The 18,418-nt window shown below is 41.0% G+C and overlaps 1 protein-coding gene across 2 annotated transcripts in view; it reads right to left on the bottom strand.

The window, feature by feature from the left end:
• The window catches only part of SEC24D (SEC24 homolog D, COPII coat complex component), a 110,952-nt gene that overhangs the window by 87,524 nt on the left and 5,010 nt on the right, over nucleotides 1–18,418 (bottom strand). The window contains exons 2-5 of one of the 2 annotated variants that reach the window (XM_065877528.1): nucleotides 15,029–15,158; nucleotides 10,732–10,880; nucleotides 8,870–9,148; nucleotides 8,457–8,584 (exon numbers count right to left, since the gene is read on the bottom strand). In XM_065877528.1, coding sequence (XP_065733600.1) covers nucleotides 8,457–8,584; nucleotides 8,870–9,148; nucleotides 10,732–10,880; nucleotides 15,029–15,158 — 686 coding nt within the window. Of the gene's footprint in view, nucleotides 1–8,456; nucleotides 8,588–8,869; nucleotides 9,149–10,731; nucleotides 10,881–15,028; nucleotides 15,159–18,418 lie in introns of both variants that reach the window. The other variant, XM_065877527.1, reaches the window with a different exon arrangement.

The raw sequence follows: 18,418 nt of genomic DNA on the forward strand, positions 1-18,418 counted from the left end.
TAAACTAGGAGTTTGAGGTTAACATATACACACCACTATACATAAAACTGACAAACAACAAGGATTTACTGTTGTGTTTATAGCACAGGGAACTATATTCAATACCTTATAATAACCTATAATGGGAAAGAATCTGAAAAAAATATATGTATGTATAACTGAATCACTTTACTGTACATACACAATATTGTAAATCAACTGTATTTCGATTAAAAAAAAAGAAACTACTACTAATATAAAAATTGTCTTCCCCCAAGCTCTGAAACGTTACCTGCTCCATTTTCCCTTCCCATCTCATCCAATCCAGGCCCCACCTGGCATTGATATCATTGGTTTTTACAGCATATCAGAGACAGATTTAGCCTGCTTTTAAATCCATGCATTTCTGTCTTTTTAATTTCATAGGATTTGAATTTTTATTAAATTAAGGATATAGAATATGCTCCAAACACAACTACTGTTAAGATACAAACGAGACTAAAAGCTACCATGGGCAGAGACAAGAAGCAAACAGAAAAATCAAAACACTGTAATTACACTCTACATTTCAACCACAAGGTTCATCTGGTTCATTCAAAACTGGAGTAGTTTACATTTACTGTCATCATTTCAACCAATGAAGTGTCAAATACGAAAGCGAGGTAAAAGTCATAATAATGTATATATTGAACATAGATAGCTCTCAGTCTTCAGATAGACTCTACTTCTAAAAAGTTTATTTTAAATTAGCCATTTGCAACTCACAAAGCACTGCCTCCAAAGAAACAATGTCATTGGTGGTAATTACATTTCTTTTTTTTTTTTTTTTTTTTTTAAATTTATTTATTCATTTATTTTGGCTGCGTTGGGTCTTTGTTGCTGCGTGCAGGCTTTCTCTAGTTGCAGCAAGCAGGGGCCACTCTTGTTGCGGTACACAGGCTTCTCACTGTGGTGGCTTCTCTTGTTGCGGAGCACGGGCTCTAGGCTCCTGGACTTCAGTAGTTGCAGCATGCAGGCTCAGTAGTTGTGGCTCGCAGGCTCTAGAGCGCAGGCCCTGTAGTCATGGCGCATGGGCTTAGCTGCTCCACGGCATGTGAGATCCTCCCAGACCAGGGCTCGAACCTGTGTCCCCTGCATTGGCAGGCAGACTCTCAACCACTGCGCCACCAGGGAAGTCCCTACATTTCTAAATTAAGTCACATCTTGGCTAGAATACTACAAAGGGAGTGAGAAATATAACAGTTCTAGTAATTTCTAAAAATACAAGGGTTTTTTTGGTGGTTGTTTTTTACCTCAAATCCATATTCTCGGAAAACAGCTTAGAGATAAAACACAGAAATTTCAATAGAGATTGTGACTGTGTCTCAGTTCTTAAAGGGTTTCAAATTTGGTGACAGTGACTCCTAATAATGCCAATGCTACTTCAAAATGTACAGATTTCTTTTTCTGCCACTAGAATTACTTTCACACATATCTGCTATGAACAGAGTATTCTAGTTTCACAAAATAGAATCAGGAAAGAGAAAAAAAGAAAGTGATTCTCTTGAGATAAATGAACAAAAAGGATAAGGGAGAGACAAGATAATAAGATGCATGTACACATCTAAGGCAGGCTGCCTAAAGCAGAATTATTTGCACTTGGGCACAGTGAGAGAAAGAGGAGAACAGGAAGATCTCAACTGCTGAATAATCCTCCTGCTGATACAAAGAGTGAGGAAGAGTTTGATGGTGATACCAGTGTCCTCACTTCCAAAATATGGCTAAGACCACCATCCGAAAGAGTTGTAGTGAGCACTTAGCTCAGGGCTGGAATGCAACAGGAGTTCGGTAAACATGATTTCATATCTTTCCTTCCAGAAGGAAGAATTAATTTAGTTAGCAAACGCATCCTACTCTGGTGTTAAGAATATAAAAACAGGCTCCATCTGGTATTGCTGTTTTATTACTTTTAAGATAAAAATAATATTGGACTGACTTATATGTGCATATTTTAAGGGTCTTGAATAAATCACATCGCATACTGCTTATTGCTTTTGTTGTTAACATTCATTCATTGAACAAATATGTGAGCACATACTCTGTACCAGGCCCTGTTCTATGTGTTAGGGGCAGAGTAGTGAACAATACCAAATCCTTGACCTCTTGGAGCTGGCATTCTAGTATGGAAGACAAGCGATATATAAATGCGTAAGTAAGATACATCCTATGTCAGGTAATAAGTGCTGTGGATATGAAGTGATATGGATGGGCTGCCAGTGAGATGGGGGATGAGCAATGAGGACGTGAAGGAAATGCAGGATTGAGCCATGCCCTGTATGTATGTAGGGGAGGAGAATCTAGGCACAGGAAACTGCAAATGCAAAGGCCTTGAGGCAGGAGTACGCTTGGCGTGGCTGAGGCATAACAAGGAGGCTGGTGTGATGCAAAGCAGTGACGGAGAAGAGTGGTAAGAGACCAGGTCAGAGTGGCGTGCGTGCGTGCGTGCGTGCGTGCGTGTGTGTGTGTGTGTGTGTGTGGCAGGGGGTGGGCGGTGTCAGGGGTGGCAAATACGGTAGGGTCTTGCAGGCCTTTGTAAGAACTTTGGTTTCTAACTAGAGGAGTATTGGAGGGTGTGTTATGAGCCGTGACATCATCTGACTTAGAATGTGAAAGGATCACCCTGGCTGCTGTGCAGACCAGAATAGCAGGGAGACCAGTTAGGATGCTCTTATGATAATCCAGGTGGGTATAGAGGCTTGGACCAGGATGAGCACAAAAGGCAGAAGCAATGGAATTAGCTAAAGGACTAAATGCGAGAAAGAGAGAATCAAGGATGACTCCAAGTTTTTTGGCCAGAGGACCTGGAAGAATGGGGTTTTAATCTAGATTTCAAGGAAAAGGTCTTGACTAGGAGTATCTACATTCTCATTTAAAGCCATGAGAATGAATCATCGAAAGCAGTACTTCTCGGGCCACGTTTTGGGTTTTTTTTGTTATTATTATTATTTTTTTTAATGTGTTTTTTGGCCGTGCTGTGTGGCTTGTGGGATGGTAGTTCCCTGACCAGGGATTGAACCCAGCCCCTCAGCAGTGACAGTGTGGAGTCCTAACTACTGGACCATCAGGGAATTCCCTAAAGTGGTACTTTCTCAAGCCTTAGCGTGCCTAAGAAACATCTGAAGAGCTTGTTAAAACAGGTTCCAGGGCCCCATTACTAGAGATTCTGATTCAGGTCTGGGGTGGAGCCTGAGAACATGCATTCCTATTAAGCTCCAAGCCAATGTTTTTTTTGTTTTGCTTTGTTTTTAATTTTTTATTGAAGTATAGTAGATTTACAATGTTGTATTCGTTTTGGTGTACAGTAAAGTGATTCAGTTATACATATATATATATTCTTTTTTATATTCTTTTCCATTACGGTTTATTACAGGATATTGAATATAGTTCCCTGTGCTATACGGTAGGACCTTGTTGTTCATCTATTTTATATATATTAGTTTGTATCTGCTAATCCCAAACTCCTAATTTATCTCCCCCATCCCGTTTCCCCTTTGGTAACCACAAACTTGTTTTCTATGTCTGTGAGTCTATTTCTGTTTCATAAATAAGTTCATTTGTGTCATATTTTAGATTCCACATATAAGTAATAGCATATGATATTTGTCTTTGTCTGACTTACTTCACTTAGTATGATAATCTCTAGGTCCATCCATATTGCTACAAATGGCATTATTTTATGCTTTCTATGGCTGAGTAGTATTCCACTGTATATATGTACCACATCTTCCTTATCTAGTCATCTGCTGATGGACATTTTGGTTGCTCCAGCCAATATTCATGTGCCGTCCTAGGAGCACACTTCGAGTAGAGCTGACTAGAGAGTAAATGTCGATGGAGAAGGGGACGGGTCCAAAGACTCTGGGACACTTTTAACACGAGGAGGTTGCAAAGATGAGGTGAAACCAACAAAGGAGACAGGAAAGAGCCACCAGTGAAACAAGCAGAGATGTAAAGGAGTGGGTGGTGTTGACATTACTCTTAAGATAAAATAATATTGGACTGATTTGTATGCGTGTATTTTAAGGGTCTTGGATGGATGATACAATATACTGCTCATTGCTTTTGTTGTTAACATTCATTCGTTCAACAAATATGAGTGCATACTATGTACTGGGCACTGTTCTATGTGCTGGGGACACAGTAACCCCACTGAAAAGGTGTTTCAAGGAGGATGGAATGAACAGATGTGTCAAATCTGTTGCTGACAGGTCAAGACAGAGGAGATCTGAGAATTGGCCACAAGATTTGGAAATGGGAGGTCACTGGAGACCTGAACAAGCATAGTATTAGTAGGGTTGTAGTGATAAGATCTAAACTGGAACAGGTTCAGGAGGGAATAGGAGGAGATGAACCAAGACAGTGGGTAAAGGCAACCCTTCTAGAGATTTCTTGCTGTAAAAGAGAGACACAAATTGGGGAGGAAACTGGATAGATATGGGGAAGGGACAAAGGAGGCTTCTTTCATTAACAATAAGAGGTATTTCGGGAGGTTTATATTCTGATGAGAATGATCTAGACAGAGAAAAACTTAAGTTTATCTTCAAATAAGTAAAGATAATGCAGCAGAGAGGGGATGTGATGGTTAATTTTATGTGTCAACTTGGCTAGGCCATGGTACCCAGTTTCAAATACCAGTCTAGATCTTGCTGTGAAGGTATTTTTTAAAATGCGATTAACATTTAATCTGTAGACCTTGAGTGAAGCAGAGTACCCTCCGCAGTGTGGGTAGGCCTCTTGTGACCTGTTGAAGGATTATGAGAAAAATACCGAGGTCTCCCTGAGGAAGAGGGAATTCTGCTTCAGATGCCTTCAGAGTCAAGCTGCAACAGCAGCTCTTCCTGTGTCTCCAGAGCACTGGCCAGCCCAGCAGATTTTGGCCTTGCCAGTCTCCAACTACTGAGTAAACCAATTCTTTAAAATAAATTTATTTCCATATATAGACATATATCCTATTGGTTCTGTTTTTTGGAGAACTCTAATACAGGGGACATTTTCTGGAGGGCTACTCTTGAAAGGCCGTAGAGGTGGATTCTAGGGCACAAGTGAGGTGATGGCCTTGGTCAGGAGTATGGACAAGCTTATCCACACTAACAGGAGGAAGAGGGATAAATGAACACAGATGCAGCGAGATGTGGAAATGAAACATGCAGAGGTCCTCTTTGGATTTCTTCTATTTTCTCAGTGTAATAAGGAGCAGGTTATCATTAAAGAGTCAGAAAAGGAAAAGGTAGTGTTAGGAGTTTCAAGAGAGAAGAAATGATAGTCATCCAGGAAAACGGGAGGGTCAGCGGAGTTGGGTGATGGTCTCCAAACTTGCTACACGTTAGAATTAACAGAGGAACTTTGAAAAACTCCAATGCCCAGTACAATTAAATTGTAATTTGGGGGGCTGGGAGCAAGGCATCAATAATTTTAAATGCTCTACCAGTTATTATTCTGTGCAGTTAGGTTTTAGAAACACACAACTAAAGGTTCACTTTAGTTTAGTGGTTATGAATTCAAAGTGAGACCAGTAAGCGTGGTGTGCATCTTTCTCAAGTTGCCTTCAGCATCTGGGGTGCAGGCACGGCGTAGGTGGAGAGTTGGTTTAAAAACAAATGGGAATTTTCTAGGTGAATGCAGTGGAGGGAGGGGGCAAAGGAGTTCAGGGTAGAAGATGCAAGGGACAGATTTATAGTCATGGATCACATAATATAAGCTGCAGAGGATAAGTGCGAAGATGAAGGTGGCGTGAGTCAAGAAAAAGTGGTAGGCTGTAAATCCTGGTAGGTGAATTATTATTGAAGTTTGAGTCCTAAAGGGAATGAGCTGAAAAGATAGAAGGCAGTGGTTGGAGGATGGGATGCTTTCAACTGAGACTTTGAAGGTGTACAGTCACTGGTAACGATAGGAGTAAGTGGGGTAGATACAAAGAACATTGGAAGAAAATAAGATCAAGAATTGAGAGGCCAGAGAAATGGAAGTTTCTACAGATGGATAGTAAAATTGCCAATAACTGTAACAGAAACAGTACTGGAGAGATTAACTAACAATGAACCAGGAGCTAGAAACATCAGAGAATGAAATGGAACAACCCAAAGGGTCTGTAGATGTTGTATACAAGCAGAGAAACGGGAAGTCAAAATGTAAGTCATGTAAATACATGATACTTCTTCAACTGGAATAATCAAATAACATTAAACTAGAAAAGTAATGGCTGGTAACATGATCATCAATAAGGGCACTAAGAGTTATTAAAATTTAATTTCTGGGCTTCCCTGGTGGTGCAGTGGTTGAGAGTCCGCCTGCCGATGCAGGGGACACGGGTTCGTGCCCCGGTCCGGGAAGATCCCATATGCCGCGGAGCAGCTGGGCCCGTGAGCCATGGCCGCTGAGCCTGCGTGTCCGGAGCCTGTGCTCCACAGCGGGAGAGGCCACAACAGCGAGAGGCACACGTACCGCAAAAAAAAAAAAAAATTAATTTCTAACATAGCATCAGATACTTTATCACAAGTCTTCAAGTTTATATTTTAAAAAATATGGAATAAGTGGTAGAGTACAAAAATAGCCAAAATCCTCCACCCCTACCTATACCTATGCCATTTTTAAGGACTTTGTTGCTCCTCCCATGCAGAGGCAGGGTCTATTTTTCTGCCCCTTGACTCTGGGGTGGTCTTGGGACTTGCTTTGGATGAGAGAACACCGCAGACCATCCTCAGCAGGCCTTGCATATTCCTACTTTCCCTCTTGGATCTCTGGCCACCACCAAACCTAGGCTATCCTGCTTGGTGACAGGACTCAATCATCCCCAGCTAACAGATGGGTAACAAATACCAAATGCATGAATGATACCATTTATAGTGGGCTGAATATATAGCCCCCCAAAAAGATACATCCATGTCCTAATCCCTGAAACCTGTGACTAACACTGCATATAGCAAAAGAATTGATTAAATTAAGGATCTTGAAAGATAGTGCTTATCCTAGATTATCTGGGTGGGCCCCAAATGGAATCACATGAAACTTATGAGAGGGGCACAGGGAGTTCTGAGGTCAACACCCGGAAGAAAAGACACAGAGAAGAGGGGGAGGTGATATGACAACAGAGGCAAAGATTGGAATGATGCGGCCACAAGCCAAGGAATGCCTGGAGCCACCAGACGCTGGAAAGTCACAGGTTATGGTACTTGGATTATAGCAACCGCAGAAAACTCATAGACCATCCTAGACCATTTGGGCTCCAGTCAAGCCTCTAGTGGACCCCAGATGCACAAAGCAAGCCCAGCCAAAATCAGTCAAGCCCAGCCCAGAGGACCTACTGACTCATGAGCATAATAAATAGTGGTTATAAGCTACTAAGTTTGCTGGTGGTTTGTTACATGCAAAAGTTAGGCTATATATATATATATATATATATATATATATATATATATATATATATAAAATATAATACCTCTTAGTGCTCCTTAGTCTCTTTCTAACTTTTTCTACTCATGTATATAGAACCACTTCAAAGATGCAAGTTAACTGTAGACAATTTCATTCTTATTCCAAAGGACTTTATATCCCTGCTCAAAGCCATAAGACTCGCAGTTTCTTCTGAGGGAAGTGTTTATATCCCTCCCCCATTGACATCAGACTTTGTTATATGACTTGTTTCAGCCAAGGGCATGTGTGTGGTTGTGACATGTCCCGCATCTGACTGGAAGCTTTAACAGCTATTGCACCTTTTGACCAGTTTTCCTCCTTTCCTCTCTTTGCCATGAGAATACATGTCCCCGATAAGGGGTACCCTTTCACCTTAGATTCTGGAGTGATAAGGGCACATGGAGCAAAACCTAAAACCAAACTGCAGCTACTGCAGTGTACATGTAACCTAAGTGATAAATAAATCTTTGTGGATGTAAGCCAAGTTGGGGACTGTTTGTTATGCAGATTAACCTAATAAAAGCCAACTGATACAGTTACTAAAAAGTAATTCTCCAAAGAAAATCACTTGGGTGGAGGAGAATTAAGTTACAGCTCTAATTTTATTTAAAACAGTTTTTTTAAATATGCCAAATACTTTGTACTCCTCTGAGTATCCTGAAAAGGGTCCTTTAGTTTCTTAAAATAGCATTTTTATATAGACTATACTCTTACTACTAATTACTCATTGAATATCAATACATACTGCCAATATATGTGAATATAAACATCAATAGATACTGCCAAGTTTACGTGATACCAAAAAAAAATCTGCACAGGCTGTTTCTCTCATGGAGACCTCTGGTATGCCATAACCCACCCTCACCACCCCCATACATACACAGAAGGAAGCAAGCCTTATCCATGTGATGGGTATTGTGCTTTGACAATAAAGGACAGGATAAATGCTAACAAACTGAAGAGTTTCTGAGAACAATGAATGAAGAATGGTTTTTTGTTAGGTAGACTGTGAGAGTGAAAAGAGCACTTACTGGGCTGGGGATAGAGTCAGGATCCAGCTTCTTCTGGGGCTGCGGTGGACCAGCCATCTGTGCAGGACCTCCGGGGAAGCCTCCTGGGTAGGAGAGCTGTGCACCTGCCATCTGGGGGCCATAGTTGGCTGCTTAGAAAAAATTTTAAAAAGAAATTATTATAATCCCCAAACCCAGATGTAGGGCTCATTGACAATACTGTACTGTTCAGTCAAGCACCTTGCATTTTTCATATTAAATAAGGCAGGGGGTTAAACGTGAATATTTACAGTTCCCCTTTACTTTGCACTTGCCACACTATTCAAAAACAGTAAGTGATAGATGCCTAGTAACGTAGGAACAAATCTGATAATTCCCAATTAAGGGTACCCCCAGGGGACCCAAGGCCTTCCTCTGAGCCCTGCCCACCTTACCCTGCTGCAGAGGATATCCAGGGCCTAGGGTCTGTCCTGGAAGAGGCGGGGGCTGGTACTGGGCGTTCGGAGGAGCAGGCCCGGGGAGCCCATCTTGTCTGTGCGTTGATGGAGGCAAGGGTGAGGCACCGGGGCCGTTTAGTGCAGTGGGTGGTGGTGGGAGAACCTGAGATCCAGGCTGCAAGATGGATGGCTGCGGAGACCGTGATGGACCCTGGAATGCTGCTGCTGCTGATGGAGGGCCAGGGGGGCCCTGGCCGGGGGGAGCCATGCCCGAACCTAGGCCAGAAAAAGACCAGCCCACCTAAATGCCACACTTCTCAACACTCTGACTTCTACCACGTATACAACAGGGACACTTCTTTTTCAGAATAAAGCAAGAAGGCACCCGTACAAGTCAATTTTTTTCCCCCAAAGATGAAATCATCATTCAGAAAGTGACACAAATGCTATTTGGAGTACTGCATACAAGTGCAGCAACATTTATAATGATAGTGAGAAAATTAGTAGGATAAATTTTAACTCAGTTGCATTCACTTTTCATGATACATGGCATTAATTCAGGAATTTTATCTGGTACAGAATATAGAAAATCATACAGAAGAAAAAAATTTTTTTGCGTGACAAGCATTATTCACTCAAGTCAATAAATTATTTGCATCCTGTGCTTGACTTGATCGAATGGATTTAGGAAGTAGGTAGAAATAACCAAGGAGACGGGATGGGCCACTAAAATTCTACCGAATTATACTGGAAATCATAAAACCAGATTATTTTTTCCTTTCTTTGATTATGTGAAACTGCACTGCTGCTGCTTTGGAGACTTAGCCATTTTGAAACCAGTAAAAAGAAATACTCTGAGGGTTTTTTTTTACTGATACTTTTAAGAAACTAACTTTAAGTAATGAAAACATCTGTCATCAAGATAAATGGCTGACTATGCTGTTGTTCCAGAGAAAATTTCTATGGCTCTTATACAGCATTGCTATTGATGTTAATCTCAGTACTGTAACTGTTTTCTCTCCTAGTGTTCTCTTTTCTGTCCCACAGCATCTGAGCTTCCATTCTTCCCATCATCTAAATGCAGAATTAAAATGCACTGTGGGGCTTCCCTGGTGGTGCAGTAGCTAAGAATCCACCTGCCAATGCAGGGGACACGGATTCGAGCCCTGGTCCGGGAAGATCCCACATGCTGCAGAGCAACTAAGCCCGTGCGCCACAACTACTGAGCCTGCGCTCTAGAGCCCGCGAGCCACAACTACTGAGCCCACGTGCTGCAACTACTGAAGCCCGTGCGCCTAGAGCCGTGCTCTGCAACAAGAGAAGCCACTGCAACGAGAAGCCCACGCACTGCAACGAAGAGTAGCCCCCGCTCGCCACAACAAGAGAAAGCCCACGTGCACAGCAACAAAGACCCAACACAGCCAAAATAAATAAATAAGTAAATTTATATTAAAAACAACAACAACAACAAAAAAAGCACTGTGAAACAAAGAGTACTATATTTTTGATTTGGGGGCCTCATAATAAATACAGGGTTAAACTATCCTCACATTTCTTAAAATAATTTCACTGGTCTAATGTTTATTTGTGAAGTCAGCATTTTTTGTTCTTTACTGATCTGGTGTTGAACATAAGGTATTCTGAGGGCCCTTCAATTATCTTGAAATAAATGGCAGCATGATTTGGAAAAAAACTAATTATTGCCTTACGTAATACAGATGATTTATATGAAAACGTCCAAATACTACTTCAATATGGTATGCCAGAGGTATGTCTATTTTGAACTTGAAGAAAACCTTTCTTAGTAAAAATACTCATGAGACAAGACAGTCAATGAGCATGAATAATGAAATTGTTACCATAGCTGTTGACGTGCATAGCAGTGAGCTGAGTGCCCAGCTGGGCAACAGGAGAAGTGGACACTGGACTTGGGTAAGACGATTGTGTAGAGGGTGAGTATGGTGCATAGGAGGGGGCCGCACTGTTGACAGGTGGAGGGCCAGGAAATCTGAGAGAGAAAAGGGGTGTTAATATCATATAGTCTCATATGCAAAATATCATAGTCTCATATGCAAATGACATACAACAAATGTCAGTAACTTGTAAAATTAAATCAGCCCATCTAGTGGCACTAGGAAAATGACTGATATTATACACTAAATCTTTTATTTATTTATTGTTTAACTCTTTATTTTATATTGGAGTATAGCCGATTAACAACGTTGTGATCGTTTTAGGTGCACAGCAAAGGGACACAGCCATACATATATATGTATCCATTCTCCCCCAAACTCACCTCCCATCCAGGCTGCCACATAACATTGAGCAGAGGTCTCTGTGCTAAACAGTAGGTCCCTGTTGGTTATCCATTTTAAATATAGCAGTTATACACTAAATCTTTAATTAACCTCAGTGTGATCTCAAAATGAATCATGTAGCATCATCCCATATCTATGCTTACATGCTAAACATATCAAGACACCTAGCCAAAAAAAAAAAAAATTCTAACATAAACAAAGAACAAGTTTTGGAAATCAATTTGGGAAGTTGAGTCCATCACAGCCTAAACTATGCTAGGGCTAATGATCAATAGACCAGAAGTCAAGAAAACTAAAATGCTTTGTGACTGTATCTTTATGATCACTTAGAAATGATTTTGAGAACTGTCTTAAAGATACGTTTTGTAGGGCTTCCCTGGTGGCACAGTGGTTGAGAGTCCGCCTGCCGATGCAGGGGACACGGGTTCGTGCCCCAGTCCGGGAAGATCCCACATGCCGCAGAGCAGCTGGGCCCGTGAGCCATGGCCGCTGAGCCTGCGCATCCGGAGCCTGTGCTCCACAACGGGAGAGGCCACAACAGTGAGAGGCCCGCGTACCGCAAATAAAAAAAAAAAAAAAAAGAAAAAAAATTAAAAGAACTCTGACATACATATGAAAAAAGAGATTAACAAAACATATTAAACATACAGAGTGGTTTAATATTTTTCAATTTCATTACTTTACTAACTTAGTTTACCCAACACCACACAGCATGTGGGTGTCAGAGCTTAGATGAGAATCCAGGCCCCTGACCCTAGCCTGGAGAGCTGGTGTGTGAGCACGGACAAGCCACTTAGTTCTCTGTAGCTTTCAGCTTTCAATCCATAAAAATGGAACAATCCCTTTCCCTGCTGTAAATATAACGTGGTTAGAATTAACAATCATATAGATTTAAATATTTCTCATTGATTACTTCATTTAACATATTTCTGGGCTGAGAAACATTCAATTACATATTTTAATTAACTGTTTCATTGACTGTCAGAAGAGGGCAGATTCACCATCAAAAAGAACCAAAAAGAACCATAAAGGATCATAACCAGAGGATTAACAAAACATGAAAAGTTAGCCTCAGTTTAACCCTAAACCTCTAGAGAGTTGACTCAGTTGTCTGTGGCCTGCTCAACCTCAAATACTTTTCATTTTCAAGTTTCATTCTCAAATTGCATAAGAAGTGAGCTGTATGCTGAAGTTTGTGAGAATTTGGAGATAAGGTACCAAATTTTTCAAGATTTGACTGATACAAAATCTAGATTTTTAAATACTTAGCCCATAGACTAGAGAAAAACAAAAGCTCTGCTCAATCGTGTCATTGCTTTACACATACACACACAAATGGATGAGAAAACAAGTATGTATTTGTCTTATTTTTCTTGTTTTCTCCTTTTCCATTGCAACCAATTTCTTATTAGATTCACCCTAATAATAACTTCGATTTGGGAAGACGAGTCTCCTTCCAACCTTCCTTCCCACCCAATTTGCCATTTCTTGGTCAAAATAGAACACTTACAATTGATTTTTCCCCCTATAATTAAAAAAAGGAACTTTAGGTTATAGAATTTATTTAGAAGATTAATCCCACCCAGCAGTAACACTTTGTAGATACCTTTAGTACCACCTACAAGTTTAAGACATTTATTCCGCTTTAGCCAACATCAAAAGACAAGTGATTAGGTATGATTTTTAAGTTTTAGGAAACATTACCTTTGAAGTAGCAACATTTAAAAATAAAACTTATAATTTTTAAATTTAAATCAACATAATGACTCTGAATTAATCACGCTTTTATTCGACAGTTTAGATATGGTAAAAATCAAAAGATTTCTATGATGGGTCCATGATGGGTCCTCTAAGTACAAATGACTCCCTGCAGTGCTATAAGCACAGCCAGGTCATATGGGATCTATGCTCTCCGACAACCCCTGTTATCAGACTGGTGTGATTCACCTGCAGAGTCACTGAGCCCTTTGTGCTTGCACTGAACTGTATACACAGAAATATGTCCCATGAGGCTAGGTAGCCTCACCATGGAGGCTTAGCCTGAATACTAGACTTTTCCATCTTTAAATCCCATTTCCAACCTTTAATTCACAGTTCAAGTTGAGGCAAGTGAACAGTCGAGGAGGAAGAGATGGGGCAAAATCTGCCAGTGCTTCCCTGGGAATCACAATAAGGTAGATTCCTAAACCAAGCCGAGGTGGGTAGCAACACTGAGCTAGTAGGAAGGGCAAGTAAGAGACCGTAGACTTTCCATATCCCGTGGAAACAGTGCTGATAACTGTTAACATGCATTGTCTTTCATGGGTGCTGTGCACTGTGCAAGGTTTTTTGCATGGATTAGTGATCAAAATCCTCACCACCACACTATTATTGCTACAACTGTGATGAGGAAACCAAGGCACATAGAGGCAGAGTAACTTACCCAGCCAAAGCTCCCTGAGCCAAGGGTATCAAACGTGCCCAACCCCAGAGCCTCTATTCATCACTGTGCCAGACGCTGTGCTGAGCTCACAATCACACAGCTTAGATCGGTCTGATGGCAACGTCTGTGATTTACCTACTCCTAAGCAACCTAATTCAAGTGAAACAAGTAGAAATAACCAAAAAGATCAATCCAATCTAGGCTAATACCAGTGACTCAAATCTTTTCTTAACTTCAAAGTGGCTGTTCAATTTTTGCATTTCTTTAAAAAAAAAAAATCTGACTTGCTTGGCAGTTCACAACAATGTACTTCTACAGATTTTCTCCTCCATACTCTGGACTGAGAATTCTACTTCCTTATTTTACAAGTGAGGAAAATGAGGTCTAGAGGCCCAGGAACATCACCAGCATTACAAGGCTAGTGAATTGCTTGAACCAGAGGCAGCATCTTGGTTCAGGCTTTCTGCCCTCCCCTCGTGCCTCCCCACCATGCTATTGAGGCTAGAGACAGGAGGGGCAGGTCCTGAGTCAGGCCCTTTGACTTCGTGCTCCTTGTTCAAACCACAATCCCATGTAAACCCAATTACTCAGTCTCACTCAGCCAGTGATTCCTACATCAACCTTCACTCTGCATCTCAGAGCTACCACGTCAATGGCAAATGTTATCACAACAGACAAGAGCCAGGGAATGTCAACCTCACAAATGCCCTGTCAGTGAATGAACTTGATAATTTAAAACATTCCAGAGGGAGTTCTCCCACTAGCAGGGACTACAGGCTCCTTCAGAGGGTAACGAAATGGCCTCCCCATCAGCAAGGGCCAGAACCCTCCAGAAGGGTTACTCCTCCACCAACCCCAACCTTGCAGCCTGACAACCTGAGAAAGGAACCTGGGAAATGAAGCCTCTGGGTGATCCTGGGAGAAATTCCAACGTAAACACTGTGTACAGCTTGGCACTGGGATTCTCACCAGCAACACCTCACAGGACAAACAACAATGGGATTCCAGCAGGGAAGGTATGTTGCGGACTCCCTTCCCAGGGCACAGTCCTGAGGGGTTGCATGGTCCCAGCATCTCCCCCATCTCATACCTTGGCTTCTCCAGGCCTGCCTCCAACTTCTCCCTTCCTTAATTTATAAACACAGATGATTTATCCCCCGTGTTGTTTTTACTATCACCCTGCCTTTCAAGAGTCCCTCACTGGCATCCGTGCGCCTTCCACATCAAATCCACAGGCTTTACCATTGGCCTAAATTCTCTAAATGCTTTGTTTCCTGGCACTTTTCCAGTAGATCCTTTCGAGGATGTGGGCAGTATCAGGAGGTCAAAGTTTCAATCAACCAACATGCAAGTGTAGAAGGGACTTGTAAGATCATTTTAGTAGATTATACAAATGAGGGCTGGAATCTCGCTCACCTTTGAAGAGGAGGACCTTGGGCATGAGCTCCATTCTGGCCAAACTGATGGGGTCCATGAGGCGGATGGCCCTGAGGCAACATCCCCCCAGGGGCAGCAGCCCCCAAAGGCCCTGCTGGCTTCATCATACCTGCAAGGGAAGGACATGAGTTTAGAAGAGTATGAAAGTGCAAAGAGAGAGGACACAAAGATATTAGGTTAAAAATGCAAAATAGGAGGGGGAGGAGGAAAAACAGTTTAGAACAAGTTCTCCTTCACACTTGCTTTAACCATCTTGCTTACCAATGCCAGGCTGTGGCATCACTATTTGACCATCACAATGATAGAAGAGCAGAAATCCTTTTGACACTAAACAGAAACTAAAATAGAAGAAATAAATATTTGCATTTGGTAGAGAGGCAACTTGATGGAACACACTATCACACAAAGAATGCTAGAATACACAGTGAAAAATGTCCATTGGATATCAGAATACAAATCTGGAAAAAAAAAAAACAGTATGAGGCATCACAAAACATCCTAACTCTAATTATGGGGGGGAAAAAGACCTCTGAAAATGCCTTTATTTGAGTTACAGCAGGAGGAACACGAACGGAGAATAGCATCTGTTTCTCCAATGAATCCAGAGCACGGCCTTCAGAGTTAATAATTTTTCCAGGATTCTCAAGAGTTGAGGGACTTCTCAAGTCATCACGGTCACTCATACAAAATACGGAATCAGGGCTTCCCTGGTGGCGCAGTGGTTGAGAGTCCACCTGCCGATGCAGGGGACACGGGTTCGTGCCCCAGTCCGGGAAGATCCCACATGCCACGGAGCGGCTGGGCCCGTGAGCCATGGCCGCTGAGCCTGCGCGTCCGGAGCCTGTGCTCCGCAACAGGAGAGCCCACAACAGTGAGAGGCCCGTGTACCAAAAAACAAACAAACAAACAAACAAAAAAACAAAAAAAACAAAAAAAACACAAAATACGGAATCACACGTGATTAAGAGATGCTCTTGGCAGTGCCGGCATTTTAATTTATAAGCAGCTCTTCTCCAACAGAGATCTTTAAAGGTTTCTCTTTAAAACCATTCTCAGACATTTTTCTCTCCTTCTTCTAGAGAAATCATGGTAGAGGAGAAAAATCATTGAGCTTGGGTTAGAGCAGTTCGACGCCCCATCTGGCCACTTACTAGCAGATGGATGGCTCTGGGAAAGAAGTTTATCTTTGTGGACCTCAGTTTTCCCTTACTGGAAAAGGAGAGGCTTAGACTAGATTACTTGCGACACCTCTTTCGGTCTTTTAAAAGGAAAAAAAAAAAGAGAAAAAGTATATTTCTTCTATTTGCTCTCTCTACTTCCATCCTGCTTGTTTTTGCTCCAGGCCATTCAATTTACTTTTTTTTTTTTTTTTAATTTTTATTGGAGTATAGTTGGTTTACAATGTTGTGTTAGTTTCTGCTGTACAGCAGTGAATCTGTTACATATATACATATATCCACTCTTTTTTAGATTCTTTTCCCATATAGGCCATTATAGAGTATTGAGTAGGGCTCCCTGTGCTATACAGTAGGTCCTTATTAGTTATCTGTTTTATATGTAGTAGCGTGTATATGTCAATCCCAATCTCCCAATTTATCCCTCCCTCCCTTACCCCCTGGTAACCATAAGTTTGTTTTCTACCATTCAATTTACTTTTGATCCCATTTTCCTCTCTGGCACCATCACCAATGACCTCCTGGCTGGCTTCTGTGCACTCCTCCATTTGACCTCATGATGGTATTTCATACTCAACATCTCCTTTCTGCTTTTATCTTCTTCTAGAAAGTTTATTCACTCAGACAGTAAGGGAAGTGACTGGATGACCTTGCAGTAGCCCCAAAAGAATTTCTTACATTGTCACACTGGGTTTGCCAAAAAGTTCGTTTGGTTAGTGAATACGTTAATGAATATATTGTTCAATAAAGTTCTTGGTGAAACGAAAAATGTGCATTTTTACTTAAAACCGAACAAACTTTTTGGCCAATTCTTTGGAGCGCATGCTCTCAGATGCCTGGGTAATGCAGAATGAAATATAACCAGTGAGGTGGCAGTATTCGTGAATAATATTATTGAAACTTTTACAAAGGTTTCTTTTCTTAAAACAGGATTCCTCAAACTTAAGAAAAATTTTATATTACCTTTACAGTCACAGTATATTTAGCCATTTTCCATATACCAAGAACAAAGACAACAAATATTACTCTTATTTTTACATAGAGTTTAGACCCCAAATCCAGCAAAGTTAGAAAAACATGAGACTTGCAGTCACACAGACTGGAGTTTGTATTCCTCCCCTACCATTAAACACCTGTGACCCTGACAAGATACGTTGTTCTTTCGAAACCTAAGCTTTTAACACTGTACCATGGCAATAATGTCCCCTGTCTCTGTGGATTGTTCTGAGAATTAAATCAGGCGATGGGTATAAAAGCATCCAGAACAATGCCCAGTAAATCAAGGTAATCTCTCAAGAAATCTTAGTTTCTCTCCCTGGCCATATCCCTTGCCCTTTTTTTCAAGGATTTATATTCTAACAAGACATATATACCATAATTATATGCACACTAGTATTTTCATTTTTAAAACATTATTTTGGACAAAGTAGAAAATCTACAATACTAGCACTAAAGCAGTAAACAATCACATGCACTATGCAGTGACAGACTACAAGATATTCTCGTTTCTTAAATAAGTAGGTAAACAGCAATTTCATCAACAACCCTCATATATATGTCTAGAAAATCAAAAAACTGTCCTCGGAGTTACTCATGTCATGTGTACATGAGATGCACATATTAACTTGTTTCTAAAAACAAAACCGAAACAAAAAACAAAACACAGCTCTTACTCAAGCAGAAATGTCATACACCAATCTTACTAAAATGTTCTTTCCCTTTTATTTTTTTAACTTTTTATTTTATATTGGAGTACGGTTGATTAACAATGTTGTGTTAGCTTCAGGTGTACAGCAAAGTGATCCAATTATACGTATACATGAATCTATTCTTTTTCAAATTCTTTTCCCATTTAGGCTGTTGCATAATATTGAGCAGAGTTCCCTGTGCTATACAGTAGGTCCTCGTTGGTTATCTATTTTAAATATAGTAGTGTGTACATGTCAGTCCCTTTTATTTTTGGAAATTAACTCTATAGCAATGATTCAAACTCATTCTTGTTCAACATACATTCAACGTGCCTCTGAGGCACTAAGAGCTCTTAGGGAAGAGATAACATGTAAACAATGACAGTGCCCTGTGACGAGTGTTGTAATATGCAGAGGGACTACCTAACTCTTCCTAGGGGAATCAAGAAAAGTTCAAAGAGGAAGGACTACTTGAGCTGAATCTTGAAGGACAGGCAGGAGTTGTC

This window comes from Phocoena phocoena, chromosome 5 (assembly GCF_963924675.1).
Source record: "Phocoena phocoena chromosome 5, mPhoPho1.1, whole genome shotgun sequence".
Taxonomy (NCBI): Eukaryota; Metazoa; Chordata; class Mammalia; order Artiodactyla; family Phocoenidae; genus Phocoena; species Phocoena phocoena.